The 21,264-nt window shown below is 35.4% G+C and overlaps 1 protein-coding gene across 1 annotated transcript in view; it reads left to right on the top strand.

The window, feature by feature from the left end:
• LOC123526205 (uncharacterized) overlaps positions 1–21,024 on the top strand; it is a 45,640-nt gene extending 24,616 nt beyond the window's left edge. Inside the window, exons 4-5 of the mRNA XM_053523996.1 lie at positions 2,946–4,654; positions 18,805–21,024. Of these exons, the coding sequence (XP_053379971.1) occupies positions 2,946–4,654; positions 18,805–20,884 (3,789 nt within the window). The 3' untranslated portion in view covers positions 20,885–21,024. The remainder of the gene's footprint in view (positions 1–2,945; positions 4,655–18,804) is intronic.
• The last annotated feature ends 240 nt before the right edge of the window (positions 21,025–21,264 follow it).

The following is a 21,264-nucleotide window of genomic DNA, read 5'->3' on the forward strand; positions in this document are numbered from 1 at the left end:
TGCCTTGTGAACACTCTAGAGACCACATTTTTGACACAATCTTTATGAAACTTGGTCAGAATGTTTGTCTTGATAATCTCTAGGTCACGTTTGAAACTGGGCTATGTGGGGTGAAAAACTAGGTCAGTAGGTCAGATCAATGGAAAAGCTTGTGAACACTCTCGAGACCACATTTTTAGACACAATCTTTATGAAACTTTGTCAGAATGTTTGTCTTGATGATCTCTAGGTCAGGTTTGAAACTGGGTTATATGGGATTAAAAACTAGGTCAGTAGGTCAGATCAATGGAAAAGATTGTGAACACTCTAGAGTCCACATTTTTGATCCAATCTTTATTAAACTTGGTTAGAATGTTAGTCTTGATGATCTCTAGGTCAAGTTTGAAACTGGGTCATGTGGGGTCAAAAACTAGGTCACCTGGTCAAATCAAAGGAAAAGCTTGTGAACACTTTAGAGGCCACATTTGTGACTCAACCTTTATGAAACTGGGTCAGAATGTTTATCTTCATCATTTCTAGGTCAAGTATGAATCTAGGTCATGTGGGGTCAAAAACCAGGTCACTAGGCCAGATCAAAGGAAATTCTTTTCAATACTCTAGAGACCACAATTTAAGTTTGAAACTCATGGGAATTAGTCAGAATGTTTGTTTTGATAATCTATAGGTCAAGTTCGAATATGGGTCATATGGAGTCAAAAACTAGGTCACGAAAAGCTTGTGAACACTCTAGAGGCCACAATTGTAACCAAATCTTTACAAAATTTAGTCAGAATGTTTGTCTTGATGATCTTTAAGTCAAGTTCAACTCTTGGTCATGCGGGGTCAAAAACTAGGTCAGTAGGCCAGATCAACTCTTGTGAGCGATGTATAGGGCCATCATGGCCCTCTTGTTCAATAATTTTCTCAAAGCGGCCCATATCTTCACAATTCGCCATGTACTATAATAATTTGGATACTCATGCTTTTGTAATTATTTGGTAACATATTATTTTCACGGACATTACATGATGTAATATTATGTAACTGTCCAAGAAAATATGTTTTAAAACAAAATTCAGTCATTCTGAAAATGAATCCTGCATAGAATCACACAGTTATGACGCTAGTTGTAAAATTCTATATTAGAACAAAAACTTATACTTGTGTAACATAGATTCTTGTAGCGTAAATTACAACAGTTACATAGCCACTATTATCACACAGTTTTAAAAATCTTGAAGTTACCACATATCATAAATTAGTAATTATACCAAGCTAAAACTAGTAGTTTGTTTATTCAAGATGCATTGAAAAATAATGGAAAAAACTGGCTCTTTTGAAGCAAATGGTGGCCATTTTGAAATAAAAAATGGCTTAAATGACCTATAAAGTTGATGAAAAAATTGACATTGGATCCTAACTTAGATGTGTCATTAAAATAAGATAATTATGCACACAGTATAGCACATTTGAAACCTTCTTCTTCAACATTTAGAACGTATTTAAAACAAAAAATGGCGGCCATTTTGTTTTTAAAGATGGCCGTCATAAAAGTAACATGAAAATTTGAGGATGATACTTTTCTTTTTTATTAAAGGTTATCCTTTCATAAAAACACAGTTTCAGAAAATCCAGGAAGATTTAAAACTAATTCACCATTCATAACCCACTAATAACTCTGACTCCATTTTTTCATGAACTATGCCCCTTTTTACTTAGAATTTAAGGTTAATTTTGAGGCATTTTCACTATATATCATTCTGATTGGCTTAGAGCCAAAGTGAAGTAACCTTTTTTAACTTTTGTACTAAGCTACTTTCCCTTAAATTCCAAGAAGTCTTTTTTTAGAAACTCTAATTTCAGATTTTCAATATTTAAGGTATTTTTCTAACCTTTTTATAATTAGTCCTTTGTAAAACGTAAATGTGGTAACATGTGTCGGTAAGACATTTTTTGTATTCACTTTTAGTGTATCTCTAATATTAGAGATTTTTATATTTACCTCATCCCTCATCCTGGGCACATATACTAGTATAACATATGTGCCGAGGAAGCCCAGAATAAAGTACTCCAAAAACGAGTATTTAAGTTTTTTTTAAGTATTAAGTTTTTTTTTACGTTTTATATTATTCTACGTATTTTTAGAATTTCTTATGGTTGCCATTTTCTGTGACAAGACCGTATTTTAGGGGTATAAGTCACTCCTGTGACAGTTCTAGTTTCTTCTTCTTTCTTTTCCTATTTTGATGATACTTAAGTTATAGAAATGCTAAAATATTAGAATACCCTGGTTTCGTGGAATTCCCATGTCTCTTGTTAAAAAATGAATCGTTGAAATAGTACTGAGATATCCATAAGATGAAATGGTATTTCAAGTTTGTGAACACGATTTTCATAAGTAAATTTTCTACTAGGTGAATTTAGAAACCATAGAAATTGAAGACAAACTATCGTCACCATGGTGTGACACAAATTTAAAACTGTTACATACTCGTCATCCATATTATTATTATTATTATTATTATTATTATTATTATGCTCATTCGTGTAATAAGTTAAATGTACTGTTATTTTGACTTTAGCAATTTAATATCTCAAAAGACAATTTCTTCCTAAATGAAAAATGAATTCTTGCACCTTTTGACATGATAAACATATATTGAAACGAAAATGAAAGATAGTTAATCAAAATACTAGTAAATCATTTTCCGTGCTTTGAAAAGTCACAACATCAGGGACTTCATTTCAGACGTTACAAAAAGTACAAAACCAACCAAACTTCTACTTTACTCATATTCTAGCCATTTCTCTTGTAACCTACAGCCGCATTGTCGAAGCATTGTAAGTATTTTGGCTATGCGCCAATCCGATACAATGTCACTCCAAGTGACCTCTGAGAATGAATGTATTTAGATGTTCAATGTATTCGTGCTTTTGAGTAATTAGAATTTATTCTTTATTTTCAGGACAAACGTATTTGGATGACATTCATTATAGATGTACCGGAAGACAAGGAGGTCATCTCCGTTAAAATCAAATGTCGTTCTATAGATGCGTTGAATTGTGAAATGAAAAGAAAAGAGAAGAATATATATTCAGTAGATATTGAATTACCTGCGCAGTATGACCCGACTGCTTGCTACTGGTATGAATTAGTTTTCAAGGATTCTGTCCTATATTTCTTCAACAGTTCGACGAAAGTAAAAACACTTCAGTTCACACTAGAAGATAAAACTGTCCACCGTGATGTTCTTTGGGAGGAAAATAGCATAGTCTCACATTTGCTTGATTTAGTGCAGTCGATTTCTGAACAATACAGTGAAACTGAAGTGTACATGCAGATTGAAGATATTTGCTTGCAAGGGCGTTATCATGATGAGGAATTCATAATAAAGGCCTTACTGAACAGTAATGTATTACACATGCATAAGTATCGCATTCGATTTGCATTGGCGGTAGGAAGGCTTTGCATGACCTACCCAAAAGCCATTTCCAACACAATAAATTCGACAGTTGCTAATGACATTCTTGATGCATTATTGCAGAAACGCCTCGCAGACTTCCCAACTTCTTGTTCGGTTTATATGCCAGCGCTATGCAAACATCTGTTTAAAATAGGATATAGCAAGGACTTTTGTATGCTGATATTTTTAAGTCGTGTTTTTCCTTTTCTGTCCGGAGACTTGGTACTACAGGCTCTTAAAGAATGCATCTCTAGCAAAGAAAAGTTTGTTAATGACAATCCGTATTGCGAAAAAATTGCGCACGATTTATGCAGATCATTCTATATTGAATATATCAAGACGGGAAGTAATGCTTTCAAAGAAATCATTGAATATTTATTCAGACATCTACCTTTGGAAATGACATTACCATCTTATGGACAACTTACCCAAATTTCAGAATATGAATCTGATAAGATTACACCAAGAGAAGAGGATGCTCTTATAGCAATTACTGCAAGTATCAAGTCTCAGGTACTGCACTGTTCAAACAAGGCATTAAAAGAGAAGAAAGTTGTATCATTGTTAAAAGTAGCCTCTGCCTTAGGGAAGTTTGAACTTTGCAATGATAAAAGCATTCGAAACAATATCGAGGAAGGAGTGATGAATTGTTTTTCATCACACGGTCTTAAAGAAACCACGGAGCTTAAGCAGGAAGTACATGCATTTCTACATGAATCTAGGTGTTTTGTGGAGTTGGAGTCTCAGTTGTTGCTGTTGAAATGTATATCGGAATCCAGAAACCCAGCTGCTCGAAGATTATTTATAGAGTTAAGCGAAGAGCAGTTCCTTGCAAAAGCCTATGGATGCCTAGAAGTTGACGTGTATAAATCATGGCTGCTGAACGAAATTAAGACAAATCAAACGCGCAACGAGGACGAGCTATTTTATACTTTCCGGACTTTGTGTGAAATACTAAAGCTGCCTATTATGTCCGAAAGAGCAGAAATTGGAAAAGAACTTGAACTTGTGACTATGAAATCCCTGGAGCGGTACACGTTGAAGGAGATGCTGAATCACGTAGAAAAGATTGAACATTTCTGTGACAATGAGCCAACCGTTTCTCATTTGTATAAAGAACAAGTTAAGGGGCTTTTAAAGGACAAAGGTTTTTCACCAACGGAAGTACTAAGGCTGTTCTGCTCCAATGGATCTTTGAGAGTAAACACAAAGTAAGTTACTGCCAACCACGTTTAATGTTTAAATACAACTTAAAACTAAACTCTGTTTGGTTTTAATGTGCTAAATATCATTCCAGGTTAAGAAAATTTGTTTAGAATAAGTAGCAGGATTATTTTCTAAAAAAAATGCCAAAATTACATGGAAATGACTAGTAGTAATTGTAGCGTTTTCTTAACATTTTCTAGTAGCAAATCTTACTTCATTCGTCGGCATCTCAATGTTATGTTTTGATTGTGCGCTGGTGTCTTCACAATCATTATGTGATTCCACTAGTTTGTTTACAACTTGCACAGTTTTCCCCACAGATGGAAACAACCAGATTGAAGGCGAGATAATCGTGCATTTGTGGACTTACATGTTCTGTGCATCATGTCTAATGAATTTTTAGCTTTTGATTAGTTAAGTTTTAAAGAGTTAACATATTTTCCGTTATGTCAGATTTTTATTGAAGCTGCAATTGATGTGTTTTACATTATATATAGCTTTTGCCTGCCATTGTCTGTCCAACTATATCTTGAACGCACTTCATCACTGTAAACTGGCCGTCCTCAGGAATTATTAATTTTTATTCGTTGCGGTGTTATGGTCTCTTAGCTACCTGGTTTATTATTACCGGATCATAAGGACAGTTTCCATACCATGCTCCATAACTTCTGTTTTAACAGACTTATTTCCCCTTTTTCATTTGGAAAATATCAAAAACGTTACCCTTCCTGTCTCAAGGTATTTTGAATATCTCTTGCACCAGTATAGGTATTATTTTAAAAGTTAAATCAGCTTTACATGGTCTGGCAAACTCCCATACCATTACACATAGCTTTTACTTGTTTTAACTTTGACATTTCATATTAATGAAACTTATGCTCATTTAAATTGAAATTTAACACGAACCTTTGCGATGACAGTGCAGTTTAACACTCCAATTTCCATAACGATGCCTTATATTTTACAAAGTTCTTCCCCTTCGGACAAAGAAAATTTGGCAGAATTGTTGATTTCTGTAAATAGCTCTAGTTGACGTTGAAGTTGGCACAAAAGTATTTGAACTGCAGTTCACAGAATCCGACATTATATCTTCAAAGCTGATGCCATGTCAATAGAAGCAAAATGGACCTGTCTTGCCCGGGCACATACTCATTACCCCTAATGCGAACTCATTTAAACTTGAGATGTTAAAATAAGGACGGATAGACGGGCGGTCACAAATGCAGGCAGAGAGAATGTATCTTCATCCCGCATTCTTGACGGGGAAAAGTAAAATCGCATTTAACAAGTTAATGCCATGAATAGGACTAGAAATACATCCTGCACGCCCACGGACAGAATGTCTAGCTCGCCAGCTGTCTAAAAAGGAATATTTATTATACTATTTGGCGGTGTTAGAACTGATTTACACTAGTACCTTTATTTGCATATGGATTTTCTTTTGACCAATCATAAAAATATCTATATAACTTAAGTCCACACAAAACTCCTTACTACGTAGATATTGGTCAAAATACACCTAAAATTGGATATAACATGCATGTTGTACCACAGAAAAGCGGTCTTAATTTTTCCACACGGTCAGTAATAAAAAGATTACAATATAAGCTATTTATAGTAACAACAAAGGGAATAATTCTAAAAGCAAAATTGCCTCATGATGATGAACATATGTGCGAAGTTACATCAAAATCCCATTATGCGTAAAGAAGACGTACTTCAGACAAGGTCATTCTTTTATCTGACCTTTGGCCTCTAAGTGACACCTTGACTTTAGACCCAGGGACCTGGTTCTTGTGCATGACACTTCTCATAATGGTGAACATTCACGCCGAGTTACATCAAAATTTCACCAGTCATGAAGAAGAAAAGTTCCGAACAAACTTCAGTTTGACCTTTGACCTCCATCTGTGACATTGGCCTTGAGATAGGAACATGGGACTTACGCTTGACACTCCTTCCATTGGGGCTAAACATTGAATTTGGTTCATACATGTCAAAGTTATGGTCCAGACAAAGTTCAATTTGACCTTTGACCTCCAACTGTGACCTTGACTTTTGAGATAGGAACATTGGGTATGCGCCTGACACTATTTCTCATTGAGGTAAACATTCATGCAAAATATAGATAAGATTGGCCCATGCATGTCAAAGTTATGGTCCGGACAGAATCGGACGGACGGACGGACGCACGCACATACACCAACCCGCCAGAAAAGGCGATCGCAAGAGGGCTCAACCACACAGTAGTGTGGGAGACATATTGATTCACTACTGTGTGTCTGTCTGTATGTGTGTGTGTGTGTCTGTCTGTCTGTCTGTCTGTCACAAAGCTTTCCGCACTCTAAGTCGAACATTTCTCATCCGATCTTCAATAAACTTGAACAAAATATGTCTGACCATTAGTCCTCGGCCAAGTTCGCTAACTAGCTTAATCGGCCCAGGCGCTTCAGAATTATAGCCCTCGAACATAATAACCAACAACTACCGGCGCAGCATTGTAGACGGTTACTCCCCTCCGCTACCACCGAACTGCATTATACACAGACACAGAATGGTGGACCGGTTACTCCCAACATGTGAATACAAATAGGCCACAAACATTATACAAAGACAGACTTACTATTCAGATGATTAGGCAGTTGTGGGAGACATGCGCTTTTCTCAAAAGCACCTCTAGTTTTTTCATATTTCCTCATGTTGTGCAACATTCATAAGCAAAATGATAAACGAAAAAAAAAATGGGGGTCAGTGCAAAAGATTTTTAGATATTACATTTCCCAACAAAACTTACCGTCGTAATTTTATTACAATTTAACGTCGAAACTGAGGCAGATTAGTTTAATTTACGTTCTTTATGTTTGGTCATTTATAAATATCATTTTAATATTAATGTAAACTAGTGGCTTTAGTAAAACGAAAAAATATACTAACTAACTAAATGTATTTTATTACAATTTCTTTTCACATAGATTGATTTTTCTGTAATATCTTATTCTAGTGACTGTTCCCAACCTATTAAAAATACTTAACTCCATCTTTTGCTGCTTTTTCGTGCAGACAATAACTTTCAAAATAAAACATGTAGGCCTTCACATTCTGATTGGCATTCTATGCTTCGAAAGGATCTTTTTATAGATTTTATTAGCAATAAATTGTTCGCAGGATTTCGGATACTTCTTCTCATTTACAATCTTATTTTGATTTCTTTAATGGAATATATTTTCATTATTCTTCTTCAAAATTTTCAACAGTTTTTAGCTCAACTATTCATAGAATAGTGAGCTATTGCACTCGCCCATGCGTCGGCGTCCGCGTCCGCGTCCCGATTTTGGTTAAGGTTTTGTATGTAAGCTGGTATCTCAGTAACCACTTGTGGGAATGGATTGAAACTTCACACACTTATTCACTGTGACAAACTGACTTACATTGCACAGGTTCCATAACTCTATTTTGCTTTTTTACAAAATTATGCCCCTTTTTCGACTTAGAAATTTTTGGTTAAGGTTTTGTATGTAAGCTGGTAACTCAGTAACCACTTGTGGGAATGGATTGAGACTTCACACACTTATTCACTGTGATGAACTGATCTACATTGCACAGGTTCCATAACTCTATTTTGCTTTTTACAAAATTATGCCCCTTTTTCGACTTAGAAATTTTTGGTTAAGGTTTTGTATGTAAGCTGGTATCTCAGTACTTACTAATGGGAATGGATTGAAACTTCACATACTTGTTCACTATCATGATCTGACATGCACTAATCAAGTCCCATAACTCTACTCTCTTTTTTTTCAAAATTATGCCCCTTTTTTGACTTAGCAGTTTTTGGTTAAATTTTTGTATGTAATCTGATATCTCAGTATCCACTAATTGGAATGGATTGAAACTTCACACACTTGTTCACTGTCATGATCTAACATGCACTGTGAAGGTCCCATAACTCTACTTGGCATTTTTACAAAATTATGCCCCTTTGACTTAGCAGTTTTTTGTTAAGTTTTTGTATGTAAGCTGGTATCTCAGTATCCACAAATTGGAAAGGATTGAAACTTCACACACTTGTTCACTGTCATGATATGACATGCAGTACAGAGGTTCAATACCTCTACTTTGCATTTTACAAAATTATGCCCCTTTTTCAACTTTTGTATTCATTCAATTGACAAGGCTGTTGAATAGTCGAGCGTTGCTGTCCTCCGACAGCTCTTGTTTTAAAAGCCCTGCCTGCGCTGTGCACATTGTACACAGGTTCTAAGATATCTTTCACAAGATTCACCCGATTGTATCCGGCCTTAATTTCTTTTCTGTGATGTTCTTGTTGAAATAAAGTAAGTTTGTCTCCAGATCCTTCGACAGTTAGAAGTTTCTAAAAGAATTCATGAGGACTTTGAATTGAATAATACGTTATGTGCAGCTATAATTAATTTTCCGAATGATTCTAAAAAAGTTAAACATTAATTAAAACTGATCGGGTATCCGTTGATAACACACATTCGTAGTTATGGGACATATTTTCCATGGATTTCAATATTTGTACTTTAGCTCACTTGTCACGTAGTGACAGAGTGAGCTTTTTTGATCACCGTTCGTCCGTTGTCCGTCCGTCCGTTCACAATTTCCTTGTGAACACGACAGAGACCATAATCATTATGCATTTGATTTTTATCAAACTTGCACTCAACTTGTATAGGCATAATATCTCGGTTCCTTTCGAAAACTGGCCAGATTCCATCATGGGTTCCAGAGTTACGGTCTCTTAAAGGGCCAAAAATTGCAATTTTGGCTTGTGAACACGATCCCATCATGGGTTGCAGAGTTATGGCCCCTTAAATGGCCAAAATTTGATATTTTGGCTTTTGCAGCAGTACAGATACTTAATTTATGGTTTGATTTGATACAAACTTGCAAAATATCTTCAACAACAATAAATCTTGGTTTCCATGATGAATCTGTCAGATCCAATCATAGGGTCTGGAGTTACGGTACCTGATTGACCCCTGAAAGAGCCAAAATTTGCTAATTTTTTCTTGTGAACACGATAGAAGTAACATTTTATTTTTTATTTTAACCACGCATTACACACAACTTAAGTCACAATAAGATCTCAGTTCCTTTCGAAAACTGGCTAGATTCCATCATGGGTTATAGAGTAATTGCCCCTGAAAGCGGCAAAATTTTCTATTTTGGCCCTTTCAGCCATACAGAGGTTTCATTTGTGCTTTCATTTGGTACAAACTTGCACAGAATGATTATCTTGATAATCTCTAGGCCTGGATCGAAACTGGGTAATGTCGGCTCAAAAACTAGGTCATCAGGTCAAATCAAAGGAAAAGCTTGTTAACAAACTAGAGGCCACATGTATGACCCTATCTTCATAAAACTAAGTCAGAATATTTATCTTGATGATATCTAGGCCAAGTTTGAAACTGGGTCATTTGGGTCAGAAACTAGGTCATATGGTCAAATCATAGGAAAAGCTTGTTAACATTGTTGTGGCCACATTTATGACCTAACTTCATGAAACTTGGTCAGAATGTTTATTTTGTTGATTCCTAGGCCAAGTTTAAAACTTGGTCATATGGGTTCAAAAGTAGGTCACCGGGTGAAGTCAAAGAATAAGCTTGTTTACACGGTAGGGGGCACATTTTTAGCTCGACTATTCATAGAATAGTAGAGCTGTTAGACTCGCCCATGCGTCGGCGTCGGCGTCGGCGTCTGGTTAAGATTTTGTATGTAAGCTGGTATCTCAGTAACCACTTGTGGAAATGGATTGAAACTTCACACACTTATTCAGTGTAATAAACTGTGTTACATCGCATAGGTTTCATAACTCTGTTTTGCTTTTTTACAATATTATTCTCCTTTTTCGACTTAGAAATTTTTGGTTGAGGTTTTGTATGTAAGCTGGTATTTCAGTATCCACTAATAGGAATGGATTGAAACTTCACACACTTGTTTACTGTCATGATCTGACATGCACAAAGCCGGTCCCATAACTCTATTCGTTTTATTTTTTTCAAAATTAGACTGAGCAGGTTTTATGTTATGTTTTTCTGTATGTAAACTGGTATCTCAGTATCCACTAATGGGAAAGGATTGAAACTTCACACACTTGTTCACTGTCATGATATGACATGCAGTGCAAAGGGTCAATAACTCTATTCGCATTTTACAAAATTATGCCCCTTTTTAACCCTTGTTTTTGGTTAAATTCTTATATGTAAGCTGGTATCTCGGTACCCACTAATGAGAATGGATTGAAACTTCACACATCTGTCCACTGTCATGAGCTGATAAGTACTGTGCAGGTTCCATAACCATGTTTTGCTTTTTTTACTAAATTATGCCCCTTTTTCGACTTTTGTATTTATTCAATTGACAAGGTTGTTGAATAGTCGAGCGTTGCTGTCCTCCGACAGGTCTTGTTTATACTAGGTTCATAAAATTTGTTCAGAATGTTTGTTATCATATGTCTTGGGCTATTTTAAATCTGGGTCACGTGGGGTCAAAAACTAGGTCACTAGGTCAAATCATAAAAGCTTATATACATTCTAAAGGCCACATTTTTTTCTTCAATCTTCCTGAACCTTTGTCAGAATGTTTGTTTTTATGAAATTTTGGACAAGTTTGAATTTGGGTCATGTGGGGTAGAAATCTAGGTAACTAGGTCAAATCAAAGAAAATGCTTGTTTACACTCAAGAGGCAACGGTTTTTTGGTCCAATCTCAATGAAAATTGGTCCGAATATTTGTCTCCATGAAATCGTTAGATAAAACAGTTTACACTGTTATGGTGTGTTACACAGGTGAGCGACCTAGGACCATCTTGGTCCTCTTGTTTGTTATTGCTTATAGAATCACGCCATTTGTTATTCATAGCAGCTACATGTATGTAAATGATACTTGCATCGGCTTTTGAAATCAATATCATGAATTAAAATTTCATCTATTTTTTTCATAATTGTTCACACATGTAAATAAATAGTTATTTGGTTCTTGACTGCAAATTAATTGTAGGAGAAAATGTGATGACTTATCATCAATTTCTAAAACCGAAAAACTTACAGTCGTCTTTTTAAATAAAGAAGAAGGAACCGGGAACATAGAAAAACATCCTTACCTCTTGACATCTTGTTCAAGCAATCTAAACATTATTTTTTTTTGTTTACAATTAATGAATACATCAGCTTAAAAAGTAGGAAAATATAAAAGTATAAGTTCCTACATTTTATCTGTATATTATGATATTTTAAATGCACATAAATCATAACATCTGTTTTTATATAAACGTTTAAAAATATCACAGACTCTTCTTAAAAATAAATAGATAAATAAAGGCTTATTATTTGATCTTAAAGATGGTATACGCCCGAATTTATCAAACCTAACTCCCAGATTTGAATTTAATAAAGGGATGTAATAATGAAATATATTTTTTAATTATTTGCATTCTGTCGCTATAAAAAAACTTTTTACGATAAATCGGGAAATATATAAATATGAGACATTAAAATGGAATAATTCAATAGTTTAGAGATTGTACAAAAAACCATGTATTTAAATGAACTACACAGTATAAATGTTTTTCGAAAACTGTAACTGATCCGTATCAACGCGGCAATAATTTTACGTTTAACCACTGGTACCAGACCAGAAAGGAAATGCCTCTGTACATGTTATACCCTACCCCTAGGTATTCTATAAGAACTATGGACATGAACGGGAAAATATACTAACCCGTTTCAATCGCGCATTTCATGCCTAAAACATGCAGTTCGGAAATATATACTATGACTATTAAACAAGTGATAATTTATCTTCCATTGTGTACCAGCCACATTTCTTCAATATTTCTTTTTTTAGAGAAACAACGCGTAGTTTATAGTTTTTCCAACGTTTCCCTGGTGAAGTGTATTTGAAGCATAAATGTGCAAGATGAATTAATAAACAGAGTAGATGTATGCCAATGTATGACTTCAAATTCAAAATCATCTCTTAGATAAATTTCATTCATCATTTCGAGTTTTATTGTAAAACTGTGAATATTTTGCATTTTGTTTTTGTTTGTTAACATTTCGCCTTACATGTACACACTGCTTTGATCTCTAGACCGGATGTTCATTAGGGAAGTTCACGAAAGTTTTTTTTGTAACATTTGGGGAAGCATAAAATATGTGGAGTATCTCAGCAATATTGAATATTGAGACAATGTGACTGGTGCACGATAGAAGATAAATTATCGCTTATTCAATATACAGGTAGCCATTCACCGAACTTCGCAGTTTAGTTGAGAAACGTACGATTGAAATGGGTTAGTGCACTTTCCCGTTCATGACCATGGTTCTAGAATACCTAGGGTTAGGGTATAACATGTACAGAGGTATTTTCTTTCTGGTCTGTCCGTTTGACAAGACTGTGGTGGTTTCTGAATTAACATTGTCAGTTGATACCAAATCTAGTCGTCTTTATATTGAAAGGGTTGTTAAATTTCCAAGAAGCTGACATTTTTTCTGGGCTCTTAAGCAACCGATTTTGTGTCGATTCTCCATAGATGACGACCATTCTTAATATGACATATGAAGATAATCAGCGAAAAATTTATTATGCCCCCTTCGAAGAAGGAGGGGTATATTGTTTTGCAGATGTCGTTCGGTCGGTCGGAATGTAAACCAATCCGTTTCAGGATGATAACTCAAGAACGCTTGGGCCTAGGATCATGAAAGTTCGTAGAGAGGTTGGTCGTCACCAGCAGATGACCCCTATTAATTTTGAAGTCTGTATGTCAAAGGTCAAGGTCACAGTGACCCTGAATAGTAAAACGGTTTCCGGATGATAACTCAAGAACACTTGGGCCTAGGATTATGAAAGTTGATAGGAAGGTTGGTCATGATCAGTAGATGACTCCTATTGATTATGAGATCAGTATATTAAAGGTCAAGGTCATAGTGACCCTGAACAGTTAAACGGTTTCCGGATGATAACTCAAGAACGCTTAGGCCTATGATCACGAAAGTTCATAGGGAGGTTTATCATGACCAGCAGATGACCCCTATTGATTTTGAGGTCAGTATGTCAAAGGTCAAGGTCACACTGACCAGGAATAGTAAAAAGGTTTCCGGGCAATAACTCAAGAACGCTTGGGCCTAGTATCAGGAAAATTGATAGTTAGGTTGGCCATGACCAACAAATGACCCCTATTGACTTTGATGTCATTAGATCAAAGGTCAAGGTCACATTGGCCAGGAACAGTTAAACGGTTTCTAATCTTCTTGTCCAAAAACCATAGGGCCTAGGGCTTTGATATTTGGTATGTAGCAAAATCTAGTAGTCCTCTACCAAAATTATTTAGATTTTTTCCCTGGGGTCAAATATGGCCCCACCCCAGGGGTCACATGGTTTATATAGACTTATATAGGAAAAAACTTTGAAAAACCTCTTGTCCAAAACCACAGGGCCTAGGGCTTTGATATTTTGTATATGACATCATCTAGTGGTCCTCCACTGAGATTGTTCAAATTATTCTCCTAGGGTCAAATATGGCTCTGCCCTGGGGGTCACATGGTTTACATAGACTTATATAGGGAAAAACTTTGAAAATCTTCTTGTCCAAACCACAAAGACTATGGCTTTGATGTTTTGTAATGTAGCATCATCTAGTGGTTCTCTACCAAGTTTGTTCAAATTATCCCTCTAGGGTCAAATATGGCCCCGCCCCAGGGATCACATGGTTCATATAGACTTAAATAGGGAAACACTTAGAATCTTCATGTCCATTACTTACATTATTCAAATTTGGACCACATGTATAGTTTTGAGTGGCAAAATGAACCTTAACATGAGTTGACCTTGACCTGCTAGTGACCTACTTTCACATTTCTGTAGCTACAGCCTTCAAATTTGGACCACATGCATGTTTGTGTACCGAAAAGAACTTTGACCTTGTTATTGACCTAGTGACCTACTTTCACATTTTTGAAGGTACAGGCTTCAAATTTGGACCACATGCATAGCTTTTGTTCCAAAATAAAATTAGACCTTGATTTTGACCTAGTGACCTACTTTCACATTTCTCCGGCTTCAGCCTTCAAATTTGAACCACATGCATAGTTTTGTGTACTGAAATGAACTTTGATCTTGAGATTGACCTAGTGACCTACTTTCACATTTCTGAAGGTACAAGCTTCAAATTTGGACCACTTGCATAGTTTTTTGTTCCAAAATATAATTGGACTTTGAATTTGACCTAGTGACATACTTTCACATTTCTCAAGATACAGCCTTCAAATTTGAACAACATGCATAGTTTTGTGAACCGAAATGAACTTTGATCTTGAGATTGACCTGGTGACCTGCTTTCACATTTCTGAAGCTACAGGCTTCAAATTTGGACTGCTTGCATATTTTTGTGTTCTGAATTGAAATTTGTCATTGATTTTTACCTATTGCCTACCCTTACATTTGTCAAGCTACAACCTCCAAATTTGAAGCACATGCATAGTTCTGTCTACCGAAATGAACTTTGACCTTGAAATTAATCTAGTGACCTACTTTCACATTTCTCAAGCCACAGCTTTCAAATTTGGACCACATACACACTGTTTTGTACCGAAATGAAATTTGACCTTGATTTTGACCTTGAGCTAGTCTCGAAATTTGGAACATTCAAAAATGGCTCAGTGGATGACGCCAAGATCACTCTGTAATCTCTGTTAGGTTAATACGTTAAAGGTCAAGGTCAGATTAAACCAGAATAATAGAACTTTTGTTTACAGTGAGCATATAATTTCTGTTACTTGTGCAATTACTGAATGCATCAAGGGGAGCATTTCGTGTTCGATGAGCTCTTGTTTGTCAGTGATCATTATACAAAATAAAGTTGCTAGAATTAAATGTCAGATACGTTCTTCGTTATTTTTTCATTTTATGTAGGTTGATTGTGATTAATTTCAAATCAAATACATTTGAAAACACTACATTCTTACGTGTGCGATTTTTATCAGATTTCGTCTACAGTCGAACTTCTGTTTAAAGACCACCTCCAAACAAAGACCACCCTATGAATTAAACCCATCTGGGATAAAACAATGTACTAATGATTCATTTAAAGTAGAAGCACCTGTAATGCCGAAAATTAATGACGGTTTTACAGATACTAAGGCACTACTTATTATGTCCAAATAATAAAACAATGTTCCAAATTATCTTTTCTATTTTCCTTCAGTGAAAAACCAACCAGTTTTAAGTAAACAATCTACAGTTTTCACACGGATATCCGTTAAATATAACAATTAAGTATAAACAATTCTAGTGTTCCATTGGAAAACCACAATGTTTCTACTTGGAAATCCAAATCTAATCTCCTAGAAACCTGCTGTCTTGAAACTATATTTTCTCTCAACATATAATAACTGACCAGTTGAAATTACCCTTATTGTGACTGTAAGTAACCATATAAACCAATCAAATTCAAGAAAGTGTACATGGTAATAAAATTACAAGTATTTAAAATATTAACCAGTCAGGAAGTCTTTGTCAGATCATCGTCACAAAAACAAAGAAAAGTATGGTAACAGCAAAGTTGCGGCTAAGACATGTTTTAATTTTGTGATTTAGGATTAATTGTTTAACTGTACATGTCTAAATGGTTATGTATAGTGTAGATGTGAATGTCAGTGTTATTATTTTTATGCGGATTCTATAATTAATTGCCATCACTTTGATATATTTGATGTGTAACGTTTTTATACTGTTATGTAAATGTATTGAAAAGAAATAAACGAATAAAATCAAAGAAACTGCCGAAATTATATAAATTTTGATAGTTTGTTATAAGTTTTTGAAAACTTCCAATGCTTTATCACGGTGTTTATGTTTCATGTCTAAATAGGTGCTTGCATAATAATAAATTTATTGCTTCAGTCATAATAAATAATTTTTTCAAAAATGTCTTATTCATAAAAATATTTTGGAAAAAGTGGGTTTAACTTTTCAACAGGGAAAAATAGTCCTAAAGCAAATGCCGTGACTAAAAAAGAAAAAGAAATTTACTTACGTTAATAAATTTCGCAACACAAAAAATACCTATGTCGGCGTATCAAAAATAATTTGAAAAGTCTGTATTTGTGATAGAATACACTGGTGTACAGTTGAAAAACATATAAAAACGGTTTTATATAAAACCATATAAACCCCGTTTATTGTTACAGTCTTGACTTGCTAAACAGTGTAATGTTGTGTCTTGTAACGGCTTGTCCTGTAACGACGTGATATAATGTTTTTAAAAACGTCGCGCTTTTCGACAGAGAACACATGCCTTTTATAATTGATCATTTTAAAAAGCGAGCCATACCGCAGACGCTTTAAAAAATAAAACATTTTGACCGTACAAAAAAAGATATCGGACAAAATGCACAAATTTGCACGTACAAATTTTATAACGATTTCGGCGTCAGCTTATTTGTTTTCAGAAAAATGACGGTCTTAAAATGCAGTTAATACATTTAGATTTTGTCAAATACATTGGAACAAACAACTCAATGCGCAATCGAAAAAAAATGAAAACGCAAAAATATTAGTGAAATAATGACAGAAAAACAAGTAATTGAGAGAAAAATCGGGTGCCACCAGGTGGCCTTTTAACGTGAACGCACAAGTGTAAAATCAAAAAATATACATACTTTCTGAAAATATAGAGTTTGATCTATAATTGAGCCAAATTTCATTACTTTTTCGTCAAGGTTCTACCCAGGTTCCCGCTGGTGATGAAATAATGCACGGAGGGGCACCTGGGGTCTTCCTCCACCATCAATGCTGGAAAGTCGCCATATGACCTATAATTGTGTCGTCGCGACGTTAAACCCAACAAAATTAATAAATAAATTTTTTCGTCAAACTTCTGCATTCCGCTCCTTAGGTGTGGATCGACCTTAAATATCATTTGACACAAATATTCTCCTGGATTAGACAGCATGCCGTACGCAAAACTCGGACTCTTAGCTGAAAGGTCAAGGACACACTTGGAAGTCAAATGCCAAAAGGGTTTTATTTCTGTCCAGTCTGTAACTCAATGATCCTTAAAGGGATTTTAATATTACTTGACACAAATGTACCCCATGATAAGACAATGTGTCAGGCATAACACCCTCACTCAAAGGTCAAGGTGACACTGGGATGTCAAATGTCGAAAGGGTTTATTTCCTGTATGAACAATAACTCTTTATAGAACTTCACACACTTCAGGTTTTTCCATAATAAAACAACTTGTCTTATGCAACCCTTTATCCCTAACTCAAAGGTCAAGGTCACTGTCAGAAGTCAAAGTTCAAAATGATTTTTTGTCCTTTCTGGTCTAAACCTGTGTCATCAATTAAGGAATTTTAATATTACAGTCGCCATTGTATTAAAAGGCTGCCCAAGGGACTGCTAAAAAGTGGTCTCTTAATGGAATGGTCTCTTAATGAATTTCAGTCAGGTGAAGAGAAAAGTTATTTGTAACTGTTAATGTAACTGTATTTATTATAAACATAGATACTTTTGTTGAATATTTTACCTATCGGGACTACATTAATGTGGTTACATTAATGTGGTCCCTAGTTGTTGAATAAAAAAGTCATTTAATGGAATGAATTTATTTACTGAAAACGTTCGGGAGGGATTTTGACCGGTCGTTTAATACAAAAATCGCTTAATAGAGGTGGTCGCAAGTACGATCACGATACTACTTGACACAAATAATCACCATAATAAGACAATGTGTCATGTGCAATAACCAAACCCCTAATGCAAAGGTCAAAGTCACATCTGAAGGTCAAAAGTCAACATTCATCTTTTAATGTCCAGTCTGTAAAATATTTTATATAAGATCATTTGCCATTATATCCCAATATTTTAAGGCATACTGAAAGTCAAATGAAAAGGCATGAGTGGAGGGTACCTATATCTAAAGGACACATATCTAATTTACAGTGAATCACCTTGTACTAGCAAAGGTTTTACAGATTTCCCTCAGTTGCAATAAATTTTAAGACCTTAATGACACATTGAAACAATTTTTTGATTCAGCAGGATCCGCCAAGTATTCAAGCTCTCGTATTATTGTGGTACACAGGTGTGTGATTTATTTTATTGAAAGGTTGTCATTCCTGTATTTTCAGGACAACTTGTGATATAGTGTGCACAGTAATTGACTTGTTTTTCGAGAAATCAACACAAGACACAATATTTGAAAGCTTCATCAGTCAAATACCCCATGCTGCCTTTTGGCAACTGATCGTTGATGGTGAAGGTTCGCGAATACAAGATGTACAAAACAATTCGACATACAAACAGGTAATATTTTGTATTAAACGTGTGACTCTCTTACTGAAAAATGGTGATGTAGATGTTAGTTTTATGTCAAAACTCAAAGTTAAAGATGAGATGACAAAACAAACACTTAAATTAGGAGGAATGCAGAGGAAAGATATTGAAGCTATGCAGAAAACCTTCACACAAATGGTTGAGAAAGTGACACAGGACATGAAGTGTGTGAAAGAAGTTCTCCAAGAAGTGCAAGTTAGAAAGTCTGATACGATTCCGAAACTATCGGCTTTATTAGAAAAGGTCGAGGCGATGAAAGCGAAGATAGAAAGCGGCAGTCTTTCAGTAAAGGAATCCACTTCTATAGGATGGCTTTGGGGTGATCTTGGCGAGTTACCAGAAATATGTTGTGCGTTGCATCCGGTAATAAAATCAAACTTTTTCTGGAATGTAGCAAAAAAAGCTGTGTTTGCATCTTTTGCACGTTACCTTCGCACTGGGACAACCTTGGATGGTCTCCTTTCGATTCGATATCTTTTTGATGCTGAAACCGACGATGACGACGTACAGGAAATTAAACACACAGATCAGATTGTTTGCTTTTTAAACATCTTGATGACGGAAGGCATTGACTTGTTCGAGAAACAGTGGACATCTTTAGAGACTGACAATACCATAGCAATGAAATTCGTACAGACAATGTTTGAAAATGCACATGTTCCGGACGAAATCAAAATTGCAGAAACATTTCTACAAAAACGTATCAAATACGCTGTGAAAACAACTCTCCTCCAGCTATGGAGGAAACACGAGGTTTTAGAAACAGCGCAAGCTATGACGTCTGTACTTGAAGCATTCGGCTATGATATTTCAAAGGATAAAGAAGTTCATTTAGCACTTAAATCGTTTGAGGAAATTATTCAGCAAACTCTATCTGAATGTACTTTGCACGACGCCCAAAAAGCACTGCAAACGGTATTTTCATTGGCAGACAAATTGACTGATGAGACGGTTTACATTATGGCAGAAATAGGAAAATCATCACTTCTTCTAGAATTTCTCAAAGAAATTGCAATCGAAGATGTTCGAAATTTGATAGATGCAGTAGAAGATATATCAGAGTCTCACGTACAAGAGTCGACTGTTTCTGCTCTCATTGAAACCAAACGTTTTTTGCTCCCGTTACTTACACCTACAAATTTACAAGAGAAAGGCAGTCGTTGGATATTTCAAACGCTACAGAAGCAAACAACTTCACAGGGGAAAAATGCAGGCAGTATACCAGGCAAAATAAGCGATTGTTCTCTGAACTTGCATAACCTGAAATCACTTTATAATAATGTTGCAAATCGAGGTCAGCAGACAAAAGAAGTGATTAAGAGCATCATAACAAAAGGAAGGTTTGCATTTATGCTATGTACTGAACAGGATCGAGCTATGTTTGAAATTACATATAAAGAAAACAAGAATAAATTTTCGAAACAGGAGGCTACTATATCGGATATTCGAAGTCGAGCTCTTCTGTTGCTAAACACTGAACGACAGTGTACTGAGAGCACTTTCAATCAAGAGGAGTTCAGAATATTTATAGAAGCTGTAGATTTATGCTTAGAAATACGAGATATACTCAATGGCCTTTTTTCCACAGGTCATATTAGATATAAGACTTTTAGACTTAGTCTACAGTCAGGGGAACTCAAACAAACGAAAGACACGCTTAAAGGAGAATTAGATGAATGGATGATTAGCATGCATCGTGCTAGAAATGAATATTATTTGATGAATTTCATTCAAGGCTATTCGTGTTATATCAGATTTTCTGGAAAAGGGATCCGGCAGAGATTCAGTAGAGGCAATACTCAAATACATTCACCCGTATTTAACTGTCCAGACACTATCCACCACGTTCAGAAAGGATATTTGTCTCTTAAATGAAAGTTTGATGCTTGATGAATTAGGAAGAGCTCTTCACGAAATGTATGCAAACTTTAAACTTTTCGTACGAGATATGAAATGCGACGAATTCACAACGAAGATTACCGAATGCGTCCACAAAGGCAAAGTTGTGGTCGCCCAATTAGACGAAAAGAGTGAATATGTTATAAGGACAGTCCTTGCTTTGTATAGAAATACAACTCATACATTTCCTGAGCCAAATCAGTTATTGTTTTGCACTAGAGATACTACATGGAATGAAATAGAATTACTGCTTCAGAGATGCAAAGGTTCGTATTGCTTTTACGGGTCATTGGCATTGTATTGTTTAGCAAACGTTGAACTGCTGTCAAACGAAGTCCAGTTTAGAGTAGTAGAAG

The sequence above is a fragment of the Mercenaria mercenaria genome, chromosome 14 (assembly GCF_021730395.1).
Source record: "Mercenaria mercenaria strain notata chromosome 14, MADL_Memer_1, whole genome shotgun sequence".
Taxonomy (NCBI): Eukaryota; Metazoa; Mollusca; class Bivalvia; order Venerida; family Veneridae; genus Mercenaria; species Mercenaria mercenaria.